The 19046-nt window shown below is 59.1% G+C and overlaps 1 protein-coding gene and 1 long non-coding RNA gene across 6 annotated transcripts in view; one reads left to right on the top strand and one right to left on the bottom strand.

The window, feature by feature from the left end:
- LOC127487350 (uncharacterized) overlaps positions 1 to 19046 on the top strand; it is a 1183652-nt gene that overhangs the window by 819064 nt on the left and 345542 nt on the right. The window lies entirely within an intron of this gene.
- NFATC2 (nuclear factor of activated T cells 2) overlaps positions 1 to 19046 on the bottom strand; it is a 138646-nt gene that overhangs the window by 104298 nt on the left and 15302 nt on the right. For 2 of the 5 annotated variants that reach the window (XM_051832680.2, XM_051832679.2), the window contains exon 1: positions 15385 to 15734. The exons of 2 other annotated variants lie outside the window; for them this stretch is intronic. In XM_051832680.2, coding sequence (XP_051688640.1) covers positions 15385 to 15514 — 130 coding nt within the window. In that variant the 5' untranslated portion in view covers positions 15515 to 15734. Of the gene's footprint in view, positions 1 to 15384; positions 15735 to 19046 lie in introns of those variants that run through there. One more of the 5 variants, XM_008250422.4, reaches the window with a different exon arrangement.

The raw sequence follows: 19046 nt of genomic DNA, 5'->3' as shown, positions 1-19046 counted from the left end.
CCAGAGGCCACGCCGCACCTGTTACCCTGCCTGCTCCCCCAGCCCCAGTGTCCTGGAGTGCGCCCTGCCCTCCGCCTGGAATCGTCCTCCCAGGCTCCAGGCTCTTCCTGCGCCTACTTCCTGCCAGCTGCCATGCACCTGCTCAGCCAGCCGTCACCACGCTCGTCCCCACCCCTCCTGTCCTCCCTACACTCACCCCTGCTGAATCTCAGCCTGCTACGCCAGACGAGGCAAACCACGGCCCAGGAGCCCCCAGTCCACCCTGCGGACCGCGTTTGTCAGTAAGTTTTGTTGGCACACAGCCACACCTGTTTGTTCCCCCAGGCTCTGTGGCCGCAGCTGCACCCCTGCAGCAGAGCCGTAGCTGCGACAGGAGAGGCAAACGCTTGCTCCCCGGCCCTTTATGCAAGTCAGTGACTGCACTCCCGGGCTCGGATCACGGCTCTCGCGGTTCAGCATTGTCTGCCAAGTACCTGCCACAGTGCCTGGCACTCACAGGCCCTCCATCAGCAGAGGCCGAGCGAATGAGCAAGTCAAAGTCATGACTGAGGGCCTGGCGGGCCAGACCCACAGCCGCTTCCTAAGGCCTCGCAACCCGTTCCTGTCTCGGGGGGGCCTGGGACCACTCGGGCAGGCTTCCACCTCCTCGTGTCCTCTCTGTCCAGCTCAGCTGACCAGGTGGGAGCCACACAGTGCCCCGCTTCAGGAGAAAACCCCAAAACTGGCTTCCCACAGCTCACCCAGTGAAGATAAAGGACCTCCTCCATTGGCTCAGCCCTGCTGGGTCCTGCTTGCTTGTCCAGCCTTGCCTCTCTCTACTCTCTCACCTCTCCCTCTTCTGGACTCTAAACTTTTGGAAAGCATCAGGTTCCTTCCTGCCTCGGGGCCTTTGCACCTCCTGTGGCCTCTGCCTCAACGGCTCTGCCCCCACTCACACTGAGACCTGAGCCTAAAGGTGGATGAGCAGAATCTCCAGGGAGGGTGACCGGGCACCGTCCGTCTACATCTCAAACACACGCGCCCTGGGAGCCAGCTCGGCCACGCCCAGACACCGCTCCTGCCGCTCACCGTGCAGAAGGGAGCACCCGAGACTGATCCCTGCAGCCCTCCGTGAGCCCCCAAGGCTGCAAACAACCTCGAGTCCACCTACAGAGACTGGCAAGCTGCTGCTGCTGTGTTCACACGGCCACAAAAAGGCTTGGAAAGCGCCCGCTGCGCGGAGACCAGCAATGCTGAGGTTTGGTTTTAAAGGAGAAAGCGAGACGCACACAGCACGCAGTGTACAACCAGGCGAGAGGGCTCTGTGCACACGGCACGCGGCTGTCATGGTCTCTGCCAGGTCCCAGTGCCGGTGACTACCCCTCCAGGGAGGGGACCGCGCACGGCAGACAGGAGCCTGCCTGACTTCTGGACCATGCAGCGAAACATAATTCCCCAAAGACGCTATTCCACTTTGTAAGTGGTGGTGGGAGTGACGTAACCTGATAATGTGGTAATGAAACTCTGGTTTACGAAGCAGGAAATTGAGACCCTGGTCCTCCTCCACCACTAACCAGCCGTGTGGCTTTGGAAAAGTCCCCACCCACCCCAGTCCTCGGCAGGGACTGGATCAGACCCCTGGCTTGCTCCTGCCTCTGAAAATCTCTTGAGGTTAGTCGCTGGGGCCTGGAGATCTTGTGAAGCTGACAATGTCCACTTGGACTTGAACTTGTGCCCACGCGCGCACGCACACACACACACACACACACACACGCAGCCACACTCCTTCCCAGTGGGTCACAGAGAATCAACTTTTAATCTAGGAAGAGATCCACAGCAAATCCACGCCTGACAGCATTCTGAGTGTCCACTGCCCCGTGACCCAGCAGAACCAGGCACCCAAAGTCTCTTGGCAAAAACCCCAGCCTTATCAGAAACGCCGCATTGCGTGTTATGGGGAGCAGGCCCCGGGGCCGACGGGCACGGCCGGGGAATGCAGCCACAAAGGCTCCCGCAGCCCAGCAGGCCTGAGAACAGAAAGCCTGGCTTTGCTGAGCTTAAAAGGATTTAAGGCATTTACGCTGCTTCCCATCAAGCCCGCAGCGTCTCTCTCTTTCCCTAAGACCTTGCTGTGCGGCAAGCAGAGGAGCTGGAAGCAATGAATCACTGTCATTTCACTCAGTCCCGGGCACCGGGCAGCAGACTCCCGAACAGCATGCCGGTAAAACGCTCCCTCAGTAGGTGGGATTCCCTGTCTCCGCCACCTCGCAGAGAGCCGGCTCTGTCGCAGTTGCCGCCGCGTCCACGCGGCACTGGGTGAAGCCACTTTCAGCTGAGAACCCCACAACTGTCTCAGGAGGGCTTCCAGAAAGTTCCCTTCCTGACCACCTGCACGGTCCTTGTGCTGGCCCTGCACCAACAGTCAATATTATTTACTTAATATTTCTATTGACATTCACTCACATGAATCTCTTTTTTATTTTGCAAGGAAACTTGACACCACTACCACAAATGGAAAATCAGTGTCACCTCTCTAAATAGAAGGTAGGGTAGAAATAGAAGAAAAAATAAAAGGTGCTAAATTCAAGTGAGCCACAGCGGCTGGCCCTGGCACGGAGCCGGGGCTCACTGCCCCCGCCCTGGGGGCCTTCGGTATTGAGGCATCACTCACTGTACAGACGCGGGATCTGAGGACTCCCACCTCGTGTTAAACATGCTTGCTACCCCCGCCACACTCAAGACAGACAGCTCTACCATGGCCACACGGGGTCTGCTGCGTCAGAGCCAGGAGGTGGGAGATGGAAGAGCAAATGCTAGAAAGGAGTGGGGGCTGGAGCTGTGGCATAGCAGGTGAAGCTGCCACCTGCGATGCTGGAATCCCATATGAGTGCTGTTTGAGCCCTGGCTGCTCCACTTCTGATCCAGCTCCCTGCTAATGCACCTGGGAAGGCAATGGAAGATGGCCCAAGTGCTTTAGCCCCTGCACCTACGTAGGAGATCCAGTTGGAATTCCAGACTCCTGGTTAGAACCCTAGCCCTAGCCCTAGCACCAAATGAGACCCACAGTGCTACGCTTGTCAGCCTTGCCCAGCACGCACGGCCAGTGTGCGGCAGAAGCCCAGAGACCACTGCCAGCACCACCCACAACTGCAACAAACCTGGAACAATAGAGAGACGGCCCCAGCAGGTAACCAGGCCGTCCCCACGCAGCCTCCAGGGGTGTCACTGCCACCACCCTCCTTTCATCAGGATCTGGGGGGCGGTGCCTGTCTAGGTCCCCTGAGTGTTGAAGGAGCTCTCTGGCCACGCTCAGAGAGCGCAGGAAAACACTGCGGGGGAGGCTGGCCCAGGCCCCCTATGCAGAGGGCTCCGTCAGCGGAGGGAGGTGAGCCCGGTACAGCAGACCCCACCCCCGGCCATAGGACCTGGGGAAACTCCACAGCCTGGTGTCGTGTGGGGGCGGGGCGGATGCTGTCGGTGATGACACCGACCCGAGGATTCATTCAACCCACAAAAAGCCCACAGCACACAGCAGTCTCACTTCCCGGGGCCTCCTGGGTCACTGCTGGCACTATTACTGACAGAATGATCTTTAAGTGAAAATGCTGCCTTTCGCCCACTATGGAAGAAGAAAAGGACCTGGTCAGCATTTCAATAACTCTTTTTCACTCCAGTTCTATGGGCCCACAGAAAATGTGTGGCGCAGTGGGTTAAGCCGCTGCTCATCCCTTAGGAGTGCTGGTTCGCGTCCCGGCTGCCCCACTTCTGATCCAGCTCCCTGCTGATGCGCCTGGGAAAGCAGCAGAAGTTGGCCCAGTGCCTGGGCCCCGGCACCCATGTGGGAGCCCTGGACAGAGCTCCAGGCTGTTAGCTTCTGCCTGGTCCAGCCTTAACCATTGTGGCCATTTGGATGGAAGATCAATTGATCAATCAATCTCTCTCTCTGTCTCTCTCTCCCTGTAACTCCGCCTTTCAAATAAATCAATAAATCTTCAAGGAAACAAGCACAGGGAATGGGGAGACCACGCAGCCACGCACCCTCCTTCCACCTTTTGCACTTCTCCTGCAGGCTCCCGGGGAGCACATCCACCGAACCCTACTAAGGTGTGAGTGACGCAGCAGGAGACCGTGGTCTGACCTCGCCCGTCTACACCACTCACTCTGCTCATCTGCCCCGCGTTCCTGCACTTGTCTCCCAGAACCGCAGGAGGGAGGTTCAGAGAGGTCGCAGGGCTTCTGAGTGGCAGAGCCGGGACTCAGGCTCAGGCAACCTGCTCCCTGCCCCCCCAGCCACCGCTGAGCCCCGCTGAGCCCCGCTTCTCACGCAAGGGGCTCTCTCCTAGAGCTGACACTTCAACTCCCACGCAGGGACGGCTGGAGCCGCACCTTTCACCCAGGACGCAGGTCACCCCCGACAACCGCAGACGCTGGCTCCTTCCTTCTGGAATGTTCCCAATCCCTCCATTTGCCCCAGAACTGAGTCAAGGATTATTTTAAAATCGCACACGGGCCGGCGCGGTGGTCTCTGCCAGCGCCTTCTCCTCCCGCAGGCCTGCCGCCCGCCCTCACAGACGCTCACACAGCCAAGTCTGAAGCAGCCGCCGACAGATCACTTTTGAAAACGGGAACAGCGAGAGAACATCTTCTCCAATGAGAAGTGCAGGCGGGTGGAATTTTCGGGAAGCAGAATAGAGTGACCAAAATAGAAACCCAGCAGGGCTACTTACACCGGGGCGGCAAAGTTAACTGGTGCCTTCAGGTTTGAATGCTGGGAAAAGAGATGGCAGGGCAAGGCCTGGAAACAGATGCCCCTCGGACAGGTCATGGAGCCATGGAGCCAAGGCCCATCCCTGTCCAAGGTGGTCAGCCAGCCCCTCACGCCATGAGCTCACGGCCAGAGGTGCTATGAGTTCCAGGTCCTGGGCTTGAGACATCACAGTCTGTCGCCATGGCAACGCTCAGGATGCCACCACCTGGCCCCGCAGATCTGCAGCCAAAGAGAGGGGCTGCAGGGACCGCACACCGGACGGGGTGGGCGGGCCGCTTTCTCCTCTGGCGGCTTGCACAGCCCACAGGACAGACTCTCTCTCTACGAAGCCACAAGACCGCCTTCCACCCAGCCATAGTTTCAAAGCGCCCCCGAGGCCCCGCAGACACAGCGTCACGCACATCACGCACACGGGCGCTGTGAGAACAGGATTCCCCACCAATGAATCAGGGACACCACTAACGACAGAGACGCGGGCTGGCCCGCCCTCCACTCAGAGGTGACACACGCGGGCACAGCGCCTGCATGCCGAGAAATTCCTCCCGGATAAATCAGGCACACAAGTGCCAGGAAGACGAGGTGGGGCGCTCGCCATCCTGGCTTGGCCACGCGAGAGCCCTGGACAAGGCCACCTTGAATGCTCCGGTCTCTGCTGACCCTGTCCCAGCAAAGACCGCTGTCTGCTTCCTCCAGACACGCTCAAAAGCAGGGCTCAGTCGCCCTGCCCAAATCAGCCGCCGTGAGGCCAGGCGCCGGGGACACAGGCCCCGGATGATCCACAAGCAATGAGCCTTACAGACGGGCTGCTGGCAGCGCCCTGTGCAAAAACATTCGCGCCCACACGCTGACGTGGGAGGTAGGGGAGACGCATGCAACCTGCAACCCACAGGCCTCAAGGTCACCTTGGAGATGGAGGCAGTGGGGCTGGGGCTTCCGGTAGACGCAGCCTCGTCTGCCTAGAGGGAACCTCCCGTCGCTGGGCTGAGGCCGTCTCGTGGGGCCCTCCTGCCTTGCAGAACCCCAGACTGCTCCACCTGTTTTTATTCACTCCACCTGGTGACGGTCCCTGTGCCACCAGCTTTTGCGTGCACTGCCTCTCTCAGGCAAGAGGGCTGTCTCCAACATCTCTGTGCTACACCCAGAGAAACTGAGGCACGGGGTGCAGACACTCCCAAGATGACAAAAATAGGGGCAAAGCTGGGATTCAAACCCAGGCGTCGAGGCCGGCACTGTGGTAAAGCAGGTAAAGCCACCACCTACAGTGCCGGCATCCCATATGGGTGCCAGTTCCAGTCCCAGCTGCTCCTCTTCCTATCCAGCTCTCTGCCATGGCCTGGGAAAGCAGTGGAAGACGGCCCAAGTGCTCGGGCCCCTGTACCCCCGTGGAGACCCAGAAGAAGCTCCTGGCTCCTGGCTTTGGGTCAGCCCAGCTCCACTGTTGTGGACATCTGGGGAGTGAACCAGCAGATGGAGGACCCCTCCCTCCCTCTGCCTTTCAAGTAAATAAATATATGTTTAAAAAAAAAAAAAAAAAAAGAGGCATCACTTGTGCACAACACAATGCAGCAGCGCTTCATGTCTGTCGCCTGCTTTTTTGTGGGGAAACACAACTTGGGACACACAACGTTCCCAGCCCCCTGCTGGGCTCCCACGTGACCCCACCCAGGAGCCACCACTTGCCGGACTCCTCTCCCCACAGGCTAAACCTGAGTGACCTTGACCATCACACAAACACAATTCTGCAAGCCGGGCGCGTGGTACTGCTTTTGCTCAACAGTAAGTCAGCGACTCAGCCTCAGCAGGTGCAGCAGCCGTTTCCATCTTATTACCGCGTAGTAGCTCATGTCAGGAACACACCACAAGCCTGATCCAACCAGCCTGCCGTCTCTCCAGACAGCCCCTCGAGGCCGGACTTATAATGCAGGAGCCTGTGTCTGTATAGCGCATGACAGCAGGATCCAGCTGGCTTCCCCCCAAAAGCAGAAGGAAAGAGCTGGTCAGAAGAATGAGCCAGAAATAGGTTTCAGACGGCCTTGCTGTCACACTGGCCAGAGCAGCCCCTTCCCTCATCCCCTAAGAGCCCCAGCCAGGAGCCCTGGTCACCCTGACACCAGCCTCCCCACCCCGCCCTGCGGGCGTCCCCCTGTGGCCTGCAGAGCCCAGCGCCAGGCTGCGTTCGTTCGGTCAACTTCGGAACCAAGTGCAGGCTTCCCCTCGGAGGGGGCGGCCCAGGCAGCCCTGGCCTGGGCGGAGATTTAACCTCCACACCTGCTGGGGCCTTCATCTACACTTTTCTCCAGGAGCTTTCACTTCTGTGCCAGGTTCCTGGGGGTGGGCGCACGTGCAGGGGGGTGAGGGGTGCTGGCAGCCCCTGGCCATTAAGACATTCCCCCCCATCCAGCACAACACAGCCAATGTCCCGGACCTGCAGCCCCCCTTCTGGGGAGCACTCGCATCCACAGCCCCTTCCCGCGGGCGGGCTGTCACAGACTTCTGCAGGCACCGGGACCTGGGGGCCCTGCCCCCCTCGGCAGGCAGGCCCTAGCAGGTCTGTTTTCATAAGGACTCTGACAAATCCCAGCTCTGCGGGCCGCGTTCTTCCCTCCAGAAAGCTCACCCAAGCGCGGCTCCATGGACATTCGCACGGGAAGGGCCGCTTCTCCAAATGCACTTTATGAACTCACACAGGCCCATGAAGGAAAATGTGCTTTCACAAATCCGCAAATTAAAAGGTCGAGAGGAGCCCCACGTGCCAACTCGGGTAAAGCAGCCTACGGTCTCCCCTGGCTTGCTTGCTTTTTGCAGGGGGCAGAAAGAAAAAACAAGGGGCCCTGCAGAGAAACCGGGGACAGAGGGACAGGTTAAGAAGACACCACCGGGATCCACCTGGCAAGACCCGGATGGCCCGTGTCTTCAGCAAGAGCTCGCCAAGAACAGGGACCGGTGGGGTTCTCGGAGACAGGAGAGACACAGCGGTCAGTCTGACCACACACAGCGGACGACTCTCACTTGCATCTCGGTTCAGACAAATGCGTGTGAAACACCAGTTGTGAGAGCAGCCAGAAACCCGGTCGCTGGCTCTGTTATTGAGTCATTTCAGTTGGAATAACAGCACTGGCTTTTTCTCAAGAATCCTTATCTTCGAGAGACAGGCAGACTATTAACAAAATATCATGCCATCTGGAATTCGATTCAGAGTAACCAGAGGTGGGGTGGGCAGCACGTGTGGGCTGGAAGGGAGGGAGGAAGATGTCTTGCTGGAGCTGGGTGACCAGGGCTCATCAGGGCACAGCACTGTCTTTTTGCATATTCGGGGGAAGTTCACAAGTTCAGGGGGAGAGTCAAAGGCAGTTCCTCCACCCGGCTCTGCTCCAGGTAAGCAGGCAGACAGCTCCTGGGCCAGCCCAGGAAGGATCCCAGGGCCACTCCCCCATTGATTGACTCCCTGAGCTCAGTTTGAGAACAATCAGCAAAAACCGAACCTCGAATCAACCCAGGGAAGCTGGGTTTAGCCAGAGCCTGTGGCTATTTCCTGTGCTGGGGAGGGAGGGAGGAGGAAGTCCCCTGTGGGAGGGGCCACAGCACCCCCTCCCTCCCAGTGCATTTTCAGGGCTGTGCTTTCCTGGCCATGGCTCAGGCAGTCCCATGGGGCCAGGACACGGCACCTGGGGAGACCCTGCATCCTGGGGAGAGGCAGCCCCAGGGAACCTCCCAACCACGGAACCTGGACAACGGAGGACGCTTTTGCAGCCAGCCCAGTTCTAGGAGGGAGGGGCAGAGGAGAGGTTCTGCAGACGGGAACAGGCACAGGAGTCAGACAACTTGCTGCTGGGCGGACTCCAGCCCGCCACCAACCTACCCTGCCAACCCACCAGCCAGCACACGCCTTCACTCCCCGCCCAGCCTCTCTTAAGGTCCAGGACCCAGAAGAGACCAAGACCAAGACCCTGTCCTATAAGCAAGCAGAGCCTGCAGAAATTCACGGGGGTTGGGGTTCTCAGAGCTGGCTGCCATGGCCATTGGCACCACACGTCCACGTCACCCCCACTACCCGTGCCTGAATCACATGGCCTCCCGGGAATGTCACGTGCGCCTGAGCAATGGACGCTGTCTTCAATGGTCCCATTTCACAGATGAGAAAACGCAAGCCCAGAGAACCAAATCACCCGTCCCGCGGCACACGGCAAAGGAACGGCGCAACTTCTCATCCATCTGTTCGGCAAATACGTGCCGTGTGTTTGCTACATGCCAGGCACCTCTGCTCAGCCAAGGTCAGCCAAGTAGAAGGGAGCAGAGGAAGCACGTTCAGCCAAGATTTTGATTTCAGACCTGGTGCTCTGACTTGCTGAGCCAGTGAGGTGGCGGGAAGCAGTGGCTTCCACCGGGATGGGGAAAGAGAGAGAGAGCAGCGGGACCCCCCTCGCATCCTCTTTGTTCATCTCTCCATTTTCTGGAAGGGTTATAATGAGGAGTCAGGGGAGTAGCAAGCCCACAGTCACACGGGGAGCGAGCATCACAGGACTGGCTCTGCCTGGGTGCGGGGCGCCTCTGGCTGTGCACTGTAGAGCATGGGGGACCCCAAGTGCCCTGTCCTCCCCCCACTTCCTAAGGCATGACTCCCAGCCAAGTGAACTCACCCCCAAAGAGGCTAAACATCGGCCAGGGTGCAGCCGGGGAGAGGGTGGCGCTGAGGCAGCACTGAGACACAGACACCGCCCAGGCTGCCTTCTCCAGATTGACTGAACCGGCCGCCTTGCAAGGCCAGCGAGCTTGGGGAACCAAGCTGACGACACGGCCAAAGGTGTTCAGAGCGGCTGCTCCCATCCCAACCTAGGCTGCCTTCCACCTGGGAGCCAGCACGCGCTGCGTTCCACAGTGAAGAACGCCGGAGCCCACTTCAGTCCCCTCTCCTCTGCCTCCCTACGCAAGCCCCACTTCACCTTTCCAGCTGCACCTGGATACATTATTTGCCCAAAGCAGGCTTAGGGAGGCCCGTCCTTAACTCCACACAGACGGCAACGTCTCTGAAAGCCGCGTGTGTTTAGCAAACCTGCTTGCTTACTCTAGGCCTCTATTTTTAGAAAGCACAAAAAAAAAAAAAAAAAAAAAAAAAAAAACAGATATTGTATCACAGCACCTCATTTGTCCCTATTTGTTTACCAGGCTGTGTGCCATAATGGCCTGGGGGGCGGGGCAGAAAAGGGCAGGGACCACAGCTAATTCATCTCTCCACACCCGCTTGGCCTGGCACAAAACCAGCATTCAGTGTCTTGCTGAAAGCACTGGTTTTCATTACCCCTGCAGGGTCCCGAGCAGGTGCTCCTCGGTTGAAACACGGAGGGCTCCCAAGACGTGGCATGAAATGCACATGGCGGGGGAGGCGGGGACGGGCACCGGGGACGGGCGATGCAGGAGCTGCAGCTGCCATCAGCTTTCCCGAGGGCTGTGGCCCCAGAGCTTGAAGGATCCAGGAATGGACTCTACAAGGCAGCCAGTGGCCATCAGCTGGAGGCCGCTGCCCACCCCGAAGGGTCACAGGGGGCAGCTCGGACCTTCCCCTCCGAGGAAGTGAAGGGGGCACACGTGGGATGTCTCAGGGCAGACCAGAAGGCAGCAGTCCCACCACATCCGTCCCCAAGTGGTACGCAGGGGATCCGGCACCTCTGGGCCGCCAGGGATCCCAGCGCTATCCGAGTCGGCAGAATGCACCAGCGGACCACGAGGCCTGACTTCCGGGCTGCCTGGAGACGGCCAGAGCGTCTCCACCTCCGAGCATGGCTCCGGCTGTCACCCCCACCGGAAGAGAGAGGCTACTTTGCACATCTCTAGGCAAATGTATTCGAAAGGGGAGGCGGACAATTTCTTAGCAAGATGCCATTCCCTGAGGCTGACTCCAGTAGAAACAAATTCCCAAGGACACAGCAGAGACAGCCCTCAAGGGAGGGCTCCAGGGTGGGCGTCCGGCCCGGCAGCGAGGCCTTCGTCCCGCCCGGGAGACCGGGGCTGATTCTCAGCGCTGGCTCCTGACTCCGGCTTCTTCCGACACAGACCCTGGAGGCAGCAGCTGGGTTCCTGCCGCACAAGCGGGAGCCCTGGGTTGTGTCCCCGGCTCCCGGCTCCCGGCTCCCGGCTCCCGGCTCCCACCCCCAGAGTTGTTGCAGGCATCCGAGGAGGGAGCGTGTGAATGAGCGCACGCACTCTCTCTCAAATGAACGAACACACATTTTAAAAAGCAGCAGTTCTACAAAAAAGCACCCGGGGGCTCTCTCACAACTTTACAACCCAGAATGCCCAGGGCTGCACGAACCACCCTGGCCGTAGAGGGACAGAGACCAACATCCCTCAGGAACGTTGCTGGGAAAACCTTACCAACCCAACAGAGGCCGCCGTAACGACCAAGTGGGGCATAGCACGGATGTCTCAGCATTAGAAAATCCGTCTGTACAAGCCGACATATTAATCATTTCTCCATAGATGTCAAGAAACTTTTGATGTGACTAAACTTCCGTGCCTAAAAAACTTTCAAGGAAACAGGAACGGATGAAAGGACATACCTCCTGAGCGTAATATACATCTTAAGCAGATGCGTGGCCTACAAGATAAGGTGTCCATGTGCCATATCCGACGGCCTCGGGTTCAACCACAGATGCAGCTCCCAGCTCCACCTTCTTGCTAATGCAGACCCGGGCAGGTGGTGACGGCGACACAAGTACCCAGGTTTCTGCTGCCACGCGGGAGAAATCGACTGAGTTCCTGGCTCCTGGCTTTGACTCCTGCTGGGGCCGTTGTGGGCATTTGAGGAGTAAGCAAAAGCAGAAAAGAGCTCTCTGCCCTCACTCTGTGTCTCTCTCTGACAACAACAACAATAATAATACATGCACACATCTCAATCCGAACACTTAGGGCCGGTGTCGTGGCGTAGCCAGTAAAGCTGTCGCCTATGATGTCAGCACCCCTTACAGGCACCGCTTCAAGACCCGGCTGCTCCACTTCCAATCCAGCTCCCTGCTAACAAGCCTGGGAAAGCAGAGGAAGACAGCCCAAGTTCTTGGAGCCCTGCACCCATGTGGGAGACCCAGATGTGGCTCCTGGCCCAACCCTGACCTTTGCGGCCATTTGGGGAGTGAACCAGCAGATAGAAGATATGTCTCCCTCTCCTCAACTCTGCCCTTCAAATAAATAAAATCCTCTTTTTTTTAATTAAAGAATAAAAATAAAGCTAGCACTAGAGGTACTCCTGCGAGAGCCAAGAAGGCGCCAAGGACGCCTGCTGTCCCTACCAGAGGCCTCCGTTGGACCATGCAACAGACAAGGGGACCCAACGGAGGCCCTCACTCGGCAAGGGCAGGAGCTCAGCCGTACCCCCTCCCAGGTAGGCCAGGATCTGACACGGCAGGTGCTCAACACTACATGCACGAGCACCTCTCTCTCTCTCTCTCTCTCTCTCTCTTTTTTTTTTTTTTTTTTTTTTTTTTTTTTTTTTTTTTTTGACAGGCAGAGTGGACAGAGAGAGAGAGAAGGGTCTTCCTTTTCCGTTGGTTCACCCCCCAATGGCTGCTCCGGCTGGCGCACTGCGCTGATCTGAAGCCAGGAGCCAGGTGCTTCTCCTGGTCTCCCATGGGGGGCAGGGCCCAAGCACTTGGGCCATCCTCCACTGCCTTCCCGGGCCACAGCAGAGAGCTGGCCTGGAAGAGGGGCAACCAGGACAGAATCCGGCGCCCCGACCGGGACTAGAACCCGGGGTGCCGGTGCTGCAGGCGAAGGATTAGCCTAGTGAGCCGCGCGAGCGCCTCTCTTAACATAAGCAAGGGTCTGATCCAGCACAAGGGAGAGAGCAGGCCCTGTGTTCGTGGAGTTAAGCGAGTTCACGCACCACAGGCGGACTCAGCCCCAGGAGGGCAGGGCTCTCCTCCCAGGCCTTCTCCACGTAGGCAGACGGCCGTGCTGGTAAACGCGTGCAGTCGCAGCCGTGCCCTGGCCGCAGGCCCCTGCCAGCTGCTGCACATGTGTCTCTCATCAGGGAAGGGCGCGGACCCCTCCCACTGCGGCTCTGCGCTGCGCCAGGCGCTGAAGCTCCGACTTCAGCTCTGCCATTTGCCAGCTCTGCTTGCTTGGGGAAGTTACTGCACCTCTCTGTGCCCCTCTCTGTGGGGGCGGAGATAACAGAACCCACTTCGGGGGGTCCAGTCCCACAACATGGGCGTCTCCCCAGAACTCCCTGAGCACCCCCACCAGAGCTGACCAGGAAATCTGTCCCCACGGGCAGTCTCCGCGGCCCCTCGCTTGCGGCCAGCTCACGGCCTGAGCTGAGGGCGCCCCTTCACACGCATCACCAAGAGCCGACCCTGCAACAAAGCCAGGCCAGGGCAGGCCCCCGGAGACTTCCACCCTGCAGAAGCTGAGGGAGTGGGTGCTGTGCACCCCTGGGCGGGCCAGACCCACACCTGCGGTGTCTTCCAGCAGCCTCTCCAAGCCACAGCGTCCTTTCTCTTCCTGAGCGCCCACTGTCGGAGCCCCCCAAGTGCCAGCATGGTCCCTGTGTGACAAGCAGATGACTCCGGAGTGAACTCTAGGCTCTCGGGGTTTCTCGAAGAACTTCCTTCCAAAGACCCTGGTCTGTCTGGAAACCCGACCTCCGCCAGGTGTTCACAGCGCACGTCAGCAGTGAGAAACCACGCCCTCCGCGCTCATGAGGGGGCGCTGCAGCGCTGTGCGCTTCCTCCCAAGAACCCAGAGCTCTATTTTAATCACGAGAAGAATCTCAGAAAAACCCTACATTATGACGGTACAGCAAAAGGACCACGGAGGGGGGAAAAGAAAAGTAAATTTATTCTGATGCAAAAAAGGTTTGCAAATCTTTCCACCATCTGTATTTTTCCAGGAGCTTCTGTAGGCCGCTCCCTCGCAGGGATTTCAGAATCCTTTGCACCCAAGAAACTTTTCATTCCACTTCTGCATGAACTTTTTTGAAGAACTGGCCTCCCCCTCCTCCATATTCCTCACAACTGTCAAGGACTGTGTAAACCTGAACAGAGTATGGATTGTAAAACTCATGTGCCGACGCTGGTTGTTAATTACAAGTGCCCCACGCCGCCGTGAGAATTCATGAGGAATGGGAGCAGCCTGTGTGGAAGCTGTGTCCTATCTCTGTAACATTTCTGTAAATACGGGCCTGTTCCAAACAATAAAGTTTATTTAAAAAAATATTCCGGAGTTCTCACTGTGGTCATTTAGATACCCATCTCGTGGCCACCAAGCCCCGCTTGCCAAGAAAAACGGTAGAAGGACCTCCCACCAGATTCAACTCGGGAGCTATTTCCTGGAAATCCCCACCCCTGCCAAAAAAAAATTAACTTTTTGCGAATCTGGGAGGGGTGTAAGTATCAATTTCCTCCAAACACAACTTTAATCTTAATGAACAGAGAGACCACTGATGTCAGCACAGACTCCTAATTGTATTTTTTCAAAGCAGAAGATCTCCTCCAGACTGGGAGTCCAGAAGACTGATCCCCCTTCTGGCTAATCATGTCCATCCCCAGCCCAAAGACAAGCTTGCTAGCCATTACCACCTGCCCTCATCCAAGTGAGGGCAAGAGCCGACGACGTGGGGCAAGCCCCTCACCTAAGGTGGCCAGCGAGGACAGGTAACAGCGGCTCCATCCCTCTGCCTGACCCAGCGGCTCCGGGCAGGAGGGCGCCACCCCCCCACCCCCCTCACCGTGCGGAGCGTAGCCCCACCCCCTTCCCCAAGCAGTCAGGCCCAGCGTGCGTTTGGAAGTCGCGGGCAGGTTCCCCAGAGCGGAGCCGGCCGCCAGCACCGGCTGGCCCGGGCTGTCAAAACCAGGAAGCCTGCTTAAGTTTTCTGCTGTTTGTTTTTTTCCAGAACAACCTGCTAACCAGAAAAATACCGCGCGGTTGCGCCTGTGACCTCCTCCTCCCCCTCCCGCTGCAGGCGGAGCACGGCCCCAGCCTCGGGAAGTCCCCGGCCCCGGCCCCGGCCCCGGCCCCGCGCGGGAGGGCAGCTGAAGCCGAGCCACAGCCTTCAGCCCGAAATAGCTCCAGCTCCCCTTCCAGAATTCACACCTCCCAGCCACCCTTTTGGGCCGGGGGCTGGACGATCCCCCAGACACAGCAGCAGCAGCATCCGCCCAGGAGGCCGCGGGCGCCACTGCACATCAAAGTCAGCCCTGCCAGCCTCTCGTTCAGTTTCAACACCAAGTCCCCAGCGCGCGCTGCTCTGCTCGCACGCGGCGGCAGCGCGGGAGGGGAGGGGAAGCGACCTCCCCTGGCCCCCAGTAACCTCTTTCTGCCTCGGCCCATCCCCAGCTCCACGCAGCTTCCTCGCCGCCTGCCTCCGGAGCGAGCAAAGCCCTCCCCTGTCCTCTGCCGGCCACTCCCAGGCAAGGAGTCTGCAGCCCCTACCCTGGCACCTGCTGCCTTCGGCTTCGAACCTGCGGCCGCCGGAGCCTCCTCCCCTCCCTCTCACCTGCGGAGGGCACCGCCCTCCAAACCCCCCCACCCCCCGAGGAAGGGTCGCACCTGGAGCAAAACAGGGCCCCCTCCGAGCCCACGCCCCAGGCCCCAGGCCCACGCCCCTGCCTGGGCTCTGAGGCCGGGCCCGGGGAACCGCCACGGACCTTCGATGGGATTCAAATAGTCATAGTCGAAGAGGATGGAGAAGTCGAACTCTTCCTGGGGGCTGCCCCCGGGCTCGGGGCCCGAGGCGTCCCCGCCGTCGGGGTCCGGCTGCGGCTCCGGGGCGTCCATGGCGCGCTAGGCGGCGGTCGGGCGGCGAGGCCGGGCGCAGTCGGCCCCTCGCCCGCGGCGGCACCCGGCGGCGCGGCGGTCGGGCGATGGGGGTCGCTCTCCTCGTGGTGACGCACGCGGGGCCCGGGGATGGCGCGCCTGGCGCAGCGGGACCTGGACGCGCCGGGGGAGCGCAGCGGCGGCGGCGGCGGCGGCGCGGGCTTCCTGCTCGGGGAGGCACCTGTTGCAGCCCGGGGCGAGGAGGCGGGGACAGCGCGGCCGGGCCGGCGAGGGCGGGGCCGCCACCCGGGGGCCCGGGGCGGGGGAGGGGCGCGCGGCGCTGGCCGCGGGGGAGGAAGGAGCCGCCCGCCGTCGGCCTCGGCGCACCGCCCCTGCCCCGCGCTGTGCCACCGTCGGGCGCTCGGGCGGGCGGGCGGCCGCTGCCTCCCACCCTGCCCCGGGAGCGCTGAGCACCTTGCCCGGCCCAGGTTCCAAACAAGAAAGCGACTGCCGCTGGTGGTTTTGCCCTAGGAACTAAGGAACCCTTTCCTTTTCCCGGCGCACCCACTCCCTCTTCTACAGCCCCAGGTCTCCGGGTGCCTCCGTGTGCCCGCAGCTGTGGCCTGATTTTCACGCCCCTGAACTCAACTTCCATGGGCCTAGGAAGGAAATGCAGGTGCGCGGACAGCACGAGCCCCACCCTCACATCCAGCCCTCAGCAGCTCCCAGTGTTGCTGGGTTCTGGTAGTGGGAGAGGCATCAAGGAGCTGGCAGACAGAGTATCCTTGGGACAGAGGCTGGGGGTTGGGGAGCGCGGGGTTGGGGGGGGGCGACCCAGACTGCGCCTGGCTGATGGGAAGCCCTGGGGGAAGGGTGTTCTCTCTAGAACCAACAGTAAGGGCAAGCCCCCCCCCCCCCCCCGGGAGCGGGGCAGCAGGGCTGCTGGGAGGTTGACAGGTAAAGGGGACACCTGGATGCTTGCTCAGAGGCCCCTCCCTGGAGTCCAGGCTGGGGGTTGGGTATTTTTAATCAAGCACCTAAGGTGCGTGTCACACACAGGTACAAACACTGCAGAAGAACCCAGTACTACCCCACCACCACCATAAACGGACTCCCCGCGGGGGAAGGAGACTGGGACGGGGCCTCCAGGGCTCTGGAGAGCAGCGGAAGATGTCTTCCTCTGGCTTTCAGACAACGCTCAGCTGCAGCAGGTGCGGCGGGTCGAGGGGACACGTCTACAGCCCCACGCGATCCACGGCTGCATCTCCAGTGACCAGACTCCTTGCCCGTGTTCCCGGGGGATGGGGAGGAAGCCTGTGTCCGGAGGAGGAAGGAGGAGCACAGAGGGTGTGCATCTTCCACGGAGCCACCTCTGCTGCACACAGGGGTTTGTGCAAAGCCGTCAATCATCACTCGTCCTACAAGGGAGTACTGAAACCTGTCAGGAACCTGTCCCTGCTGCGGGGGCAGGGAGGCAGCTATTAGCAAAGCAGTCTCCTCCCTTGTTGGAGCTTAGGCACAGCTAGGAATTGGCTTTTCAAATTGCACTTAGAGCCGTGGGCCTTTTTTATTTATTTGAGAGGTAGAGGGAAAGGTCTTCCGCTGGTTCACTCCCCAAATGGCTGCAATGGCTGGAGCTGCACAGATCCAAAGCCAGGAGCCAGGAGCTTCTTTGGGGTCTCCCATGTGGGTGCAGTGGCCAAGGACCTGGGCCATCTTCTACTGTTTTCCCAGGCCATAGCAGAGAGCTGGATCAGAAGTGGAGCAGCCAGGACTCGAACCAGCGCCCATGTGGGATGCTGTGCCACAGCGCCGGCCCCAGACCAATGGGTCTTAATCCAGGCTGTGCATTGCAATCCCCTGGGGGCTGGCACTGTGGCACAGTGGGTCAAGCCGCTGCCTGCAACGCTGGCATCCCATACAGACACTAGTGGGTAGTGGGATTTCTGGCTGCTCCAATTCCGATCCAGCTCCTTGCTAACGGCCTGGGAAGGTAGTGGAGGATTACCCAAGTGCTCAGGCCCGCACCCATGTGGGAAACCCAGAGAAAGCTCCTGGCTTCAGCCTGGCTCAGTCCTAGCTGTTGTGGCCACTTGGGGAGTGAACCAGTGGATGATAAATCTCTCTCTCTCTCTTGATCTCTCTCTCTGTTACTCTGCCTTTCAAGTAAATTAAAAAAAAAAAAAAAATCACCTGGCAAGCTGCTAAAACATTCAAATCCCTGGGCCCCAGCAGACAAGGATGTCATCAGGAGGTTTGAGGGCGGGCCCGAACCTAGGCAGGTGCTCCCACTGTGCGCCAGGAGTGACAACCATGTGTTTAGGGTCAAACCACCCGAGGCCCCTGAGCCTCACTGGCGCTCATTTCACAGTCGTGGAAAGCACTTGTGGTTGTCGGAGCCTAAGGAAATCCCCTAACCATAAGCAGAGCTTCCCCGTGTTACCCAACAAGGCCCCAGGGAGCGACTGATCATTTAGGTGGGGGAGAGCGTCAGGATGCAGACGAGGACGGTTACAGTCAAGGAGCCAGGTTCTCCTGGGCTCCTATGACAGGGGTCCCAGGGCCCAAGCCAGAGATGCGCTCAGCGCCAAGGGAGGGAAGCAGCCTCTCCTTCCACTGGAGAAAAGGAGACTAGCTAGTACTACCACAGCTCCACACACACGTGAACACGCACACACGTGTGCACACATGTGCACGCACATACATGCACGTACACACGCATCCTTCTGTAGAAAAGGAGAAAAGCTAGTACCACCACTCCACACACGCAGGCACATGCACATGCCCTCCCCCTACCCAGCAGCGGTTAAATGCCTGTTACCCAGTGGACATCAGCTGACTGCCTACCCAGCAACGTCCCCCTCTTCAGATGACAACCCCCCAGTGTGTTCCCTTCGGAGAAGACTTTGAACTTCATCTCAGTAGAACTGTCGACAGCTGTTCCTCCCTCCCCTGGCAAAGACGTGGATGAATGACCCCGTCTTGGCAATTAGAGAATTATATCTCCACCAGCCCACGTGAGCTACTAAGGCAGGGGCCGTGGCTGCCTCATTCACAATGGATTAATGTGTACAGTGGATGGGTGGCTGGCTGGATGGATGGGTGGATGGGTGGATGGATGGATGGATGGGTGGATGGGTGGGTGGGTGGGTGGATGTGTGGATAGTGTTTGGATGATTGAGGTGTGAATGGATAGATGTATATGATATATGGATGAATGGATGGATATGTGGATGGATGTATAGATGGATGGCTGGGTGGCTGGGTAACTGGGTGGCTGGGTGGATGGATGGACAGATGGATGGTATATGGAAGGAAGGAAGGAAGGATGGATGTGTGAATGGATGGATGAGTGGATGGATGGGTGGATGGACAGATGGATGCATGGATATGTAGATGGATGGATGTGTGGGTAGATGGATAGATGTGTCGATGGATGGATAGATGTGTGGATGGATGGATCTGTGGATAGGTGGGTGGGTGGACAGATGGACGGGGCAAGTTTGATTCTTCTGTGTGTCTAAATTTCTCTTGAAGGATCCTCCTCCTTGAG

The sequence above is a fragment of the Oryctolagus cuniculus genome, chromosome 11 (genome assembly GCF_964237555.1).
Source record: "Oryctolagus cuniculus chromosome 11, mOryCun1.1, whole genome shotgun sequence".
Taxonomy (NCBI): Eukaryota; Metazoa; Chordata; class Mammalia; order Lagomorpha; family Leporidae; genus Oryctolagus; species Oryctolagus cuniculus.
The sequence above is the reverse complement of the archived record's forward strand: the minus strand, read 5'-3'. Positions and strand labels throughout refer to the sequence as shown.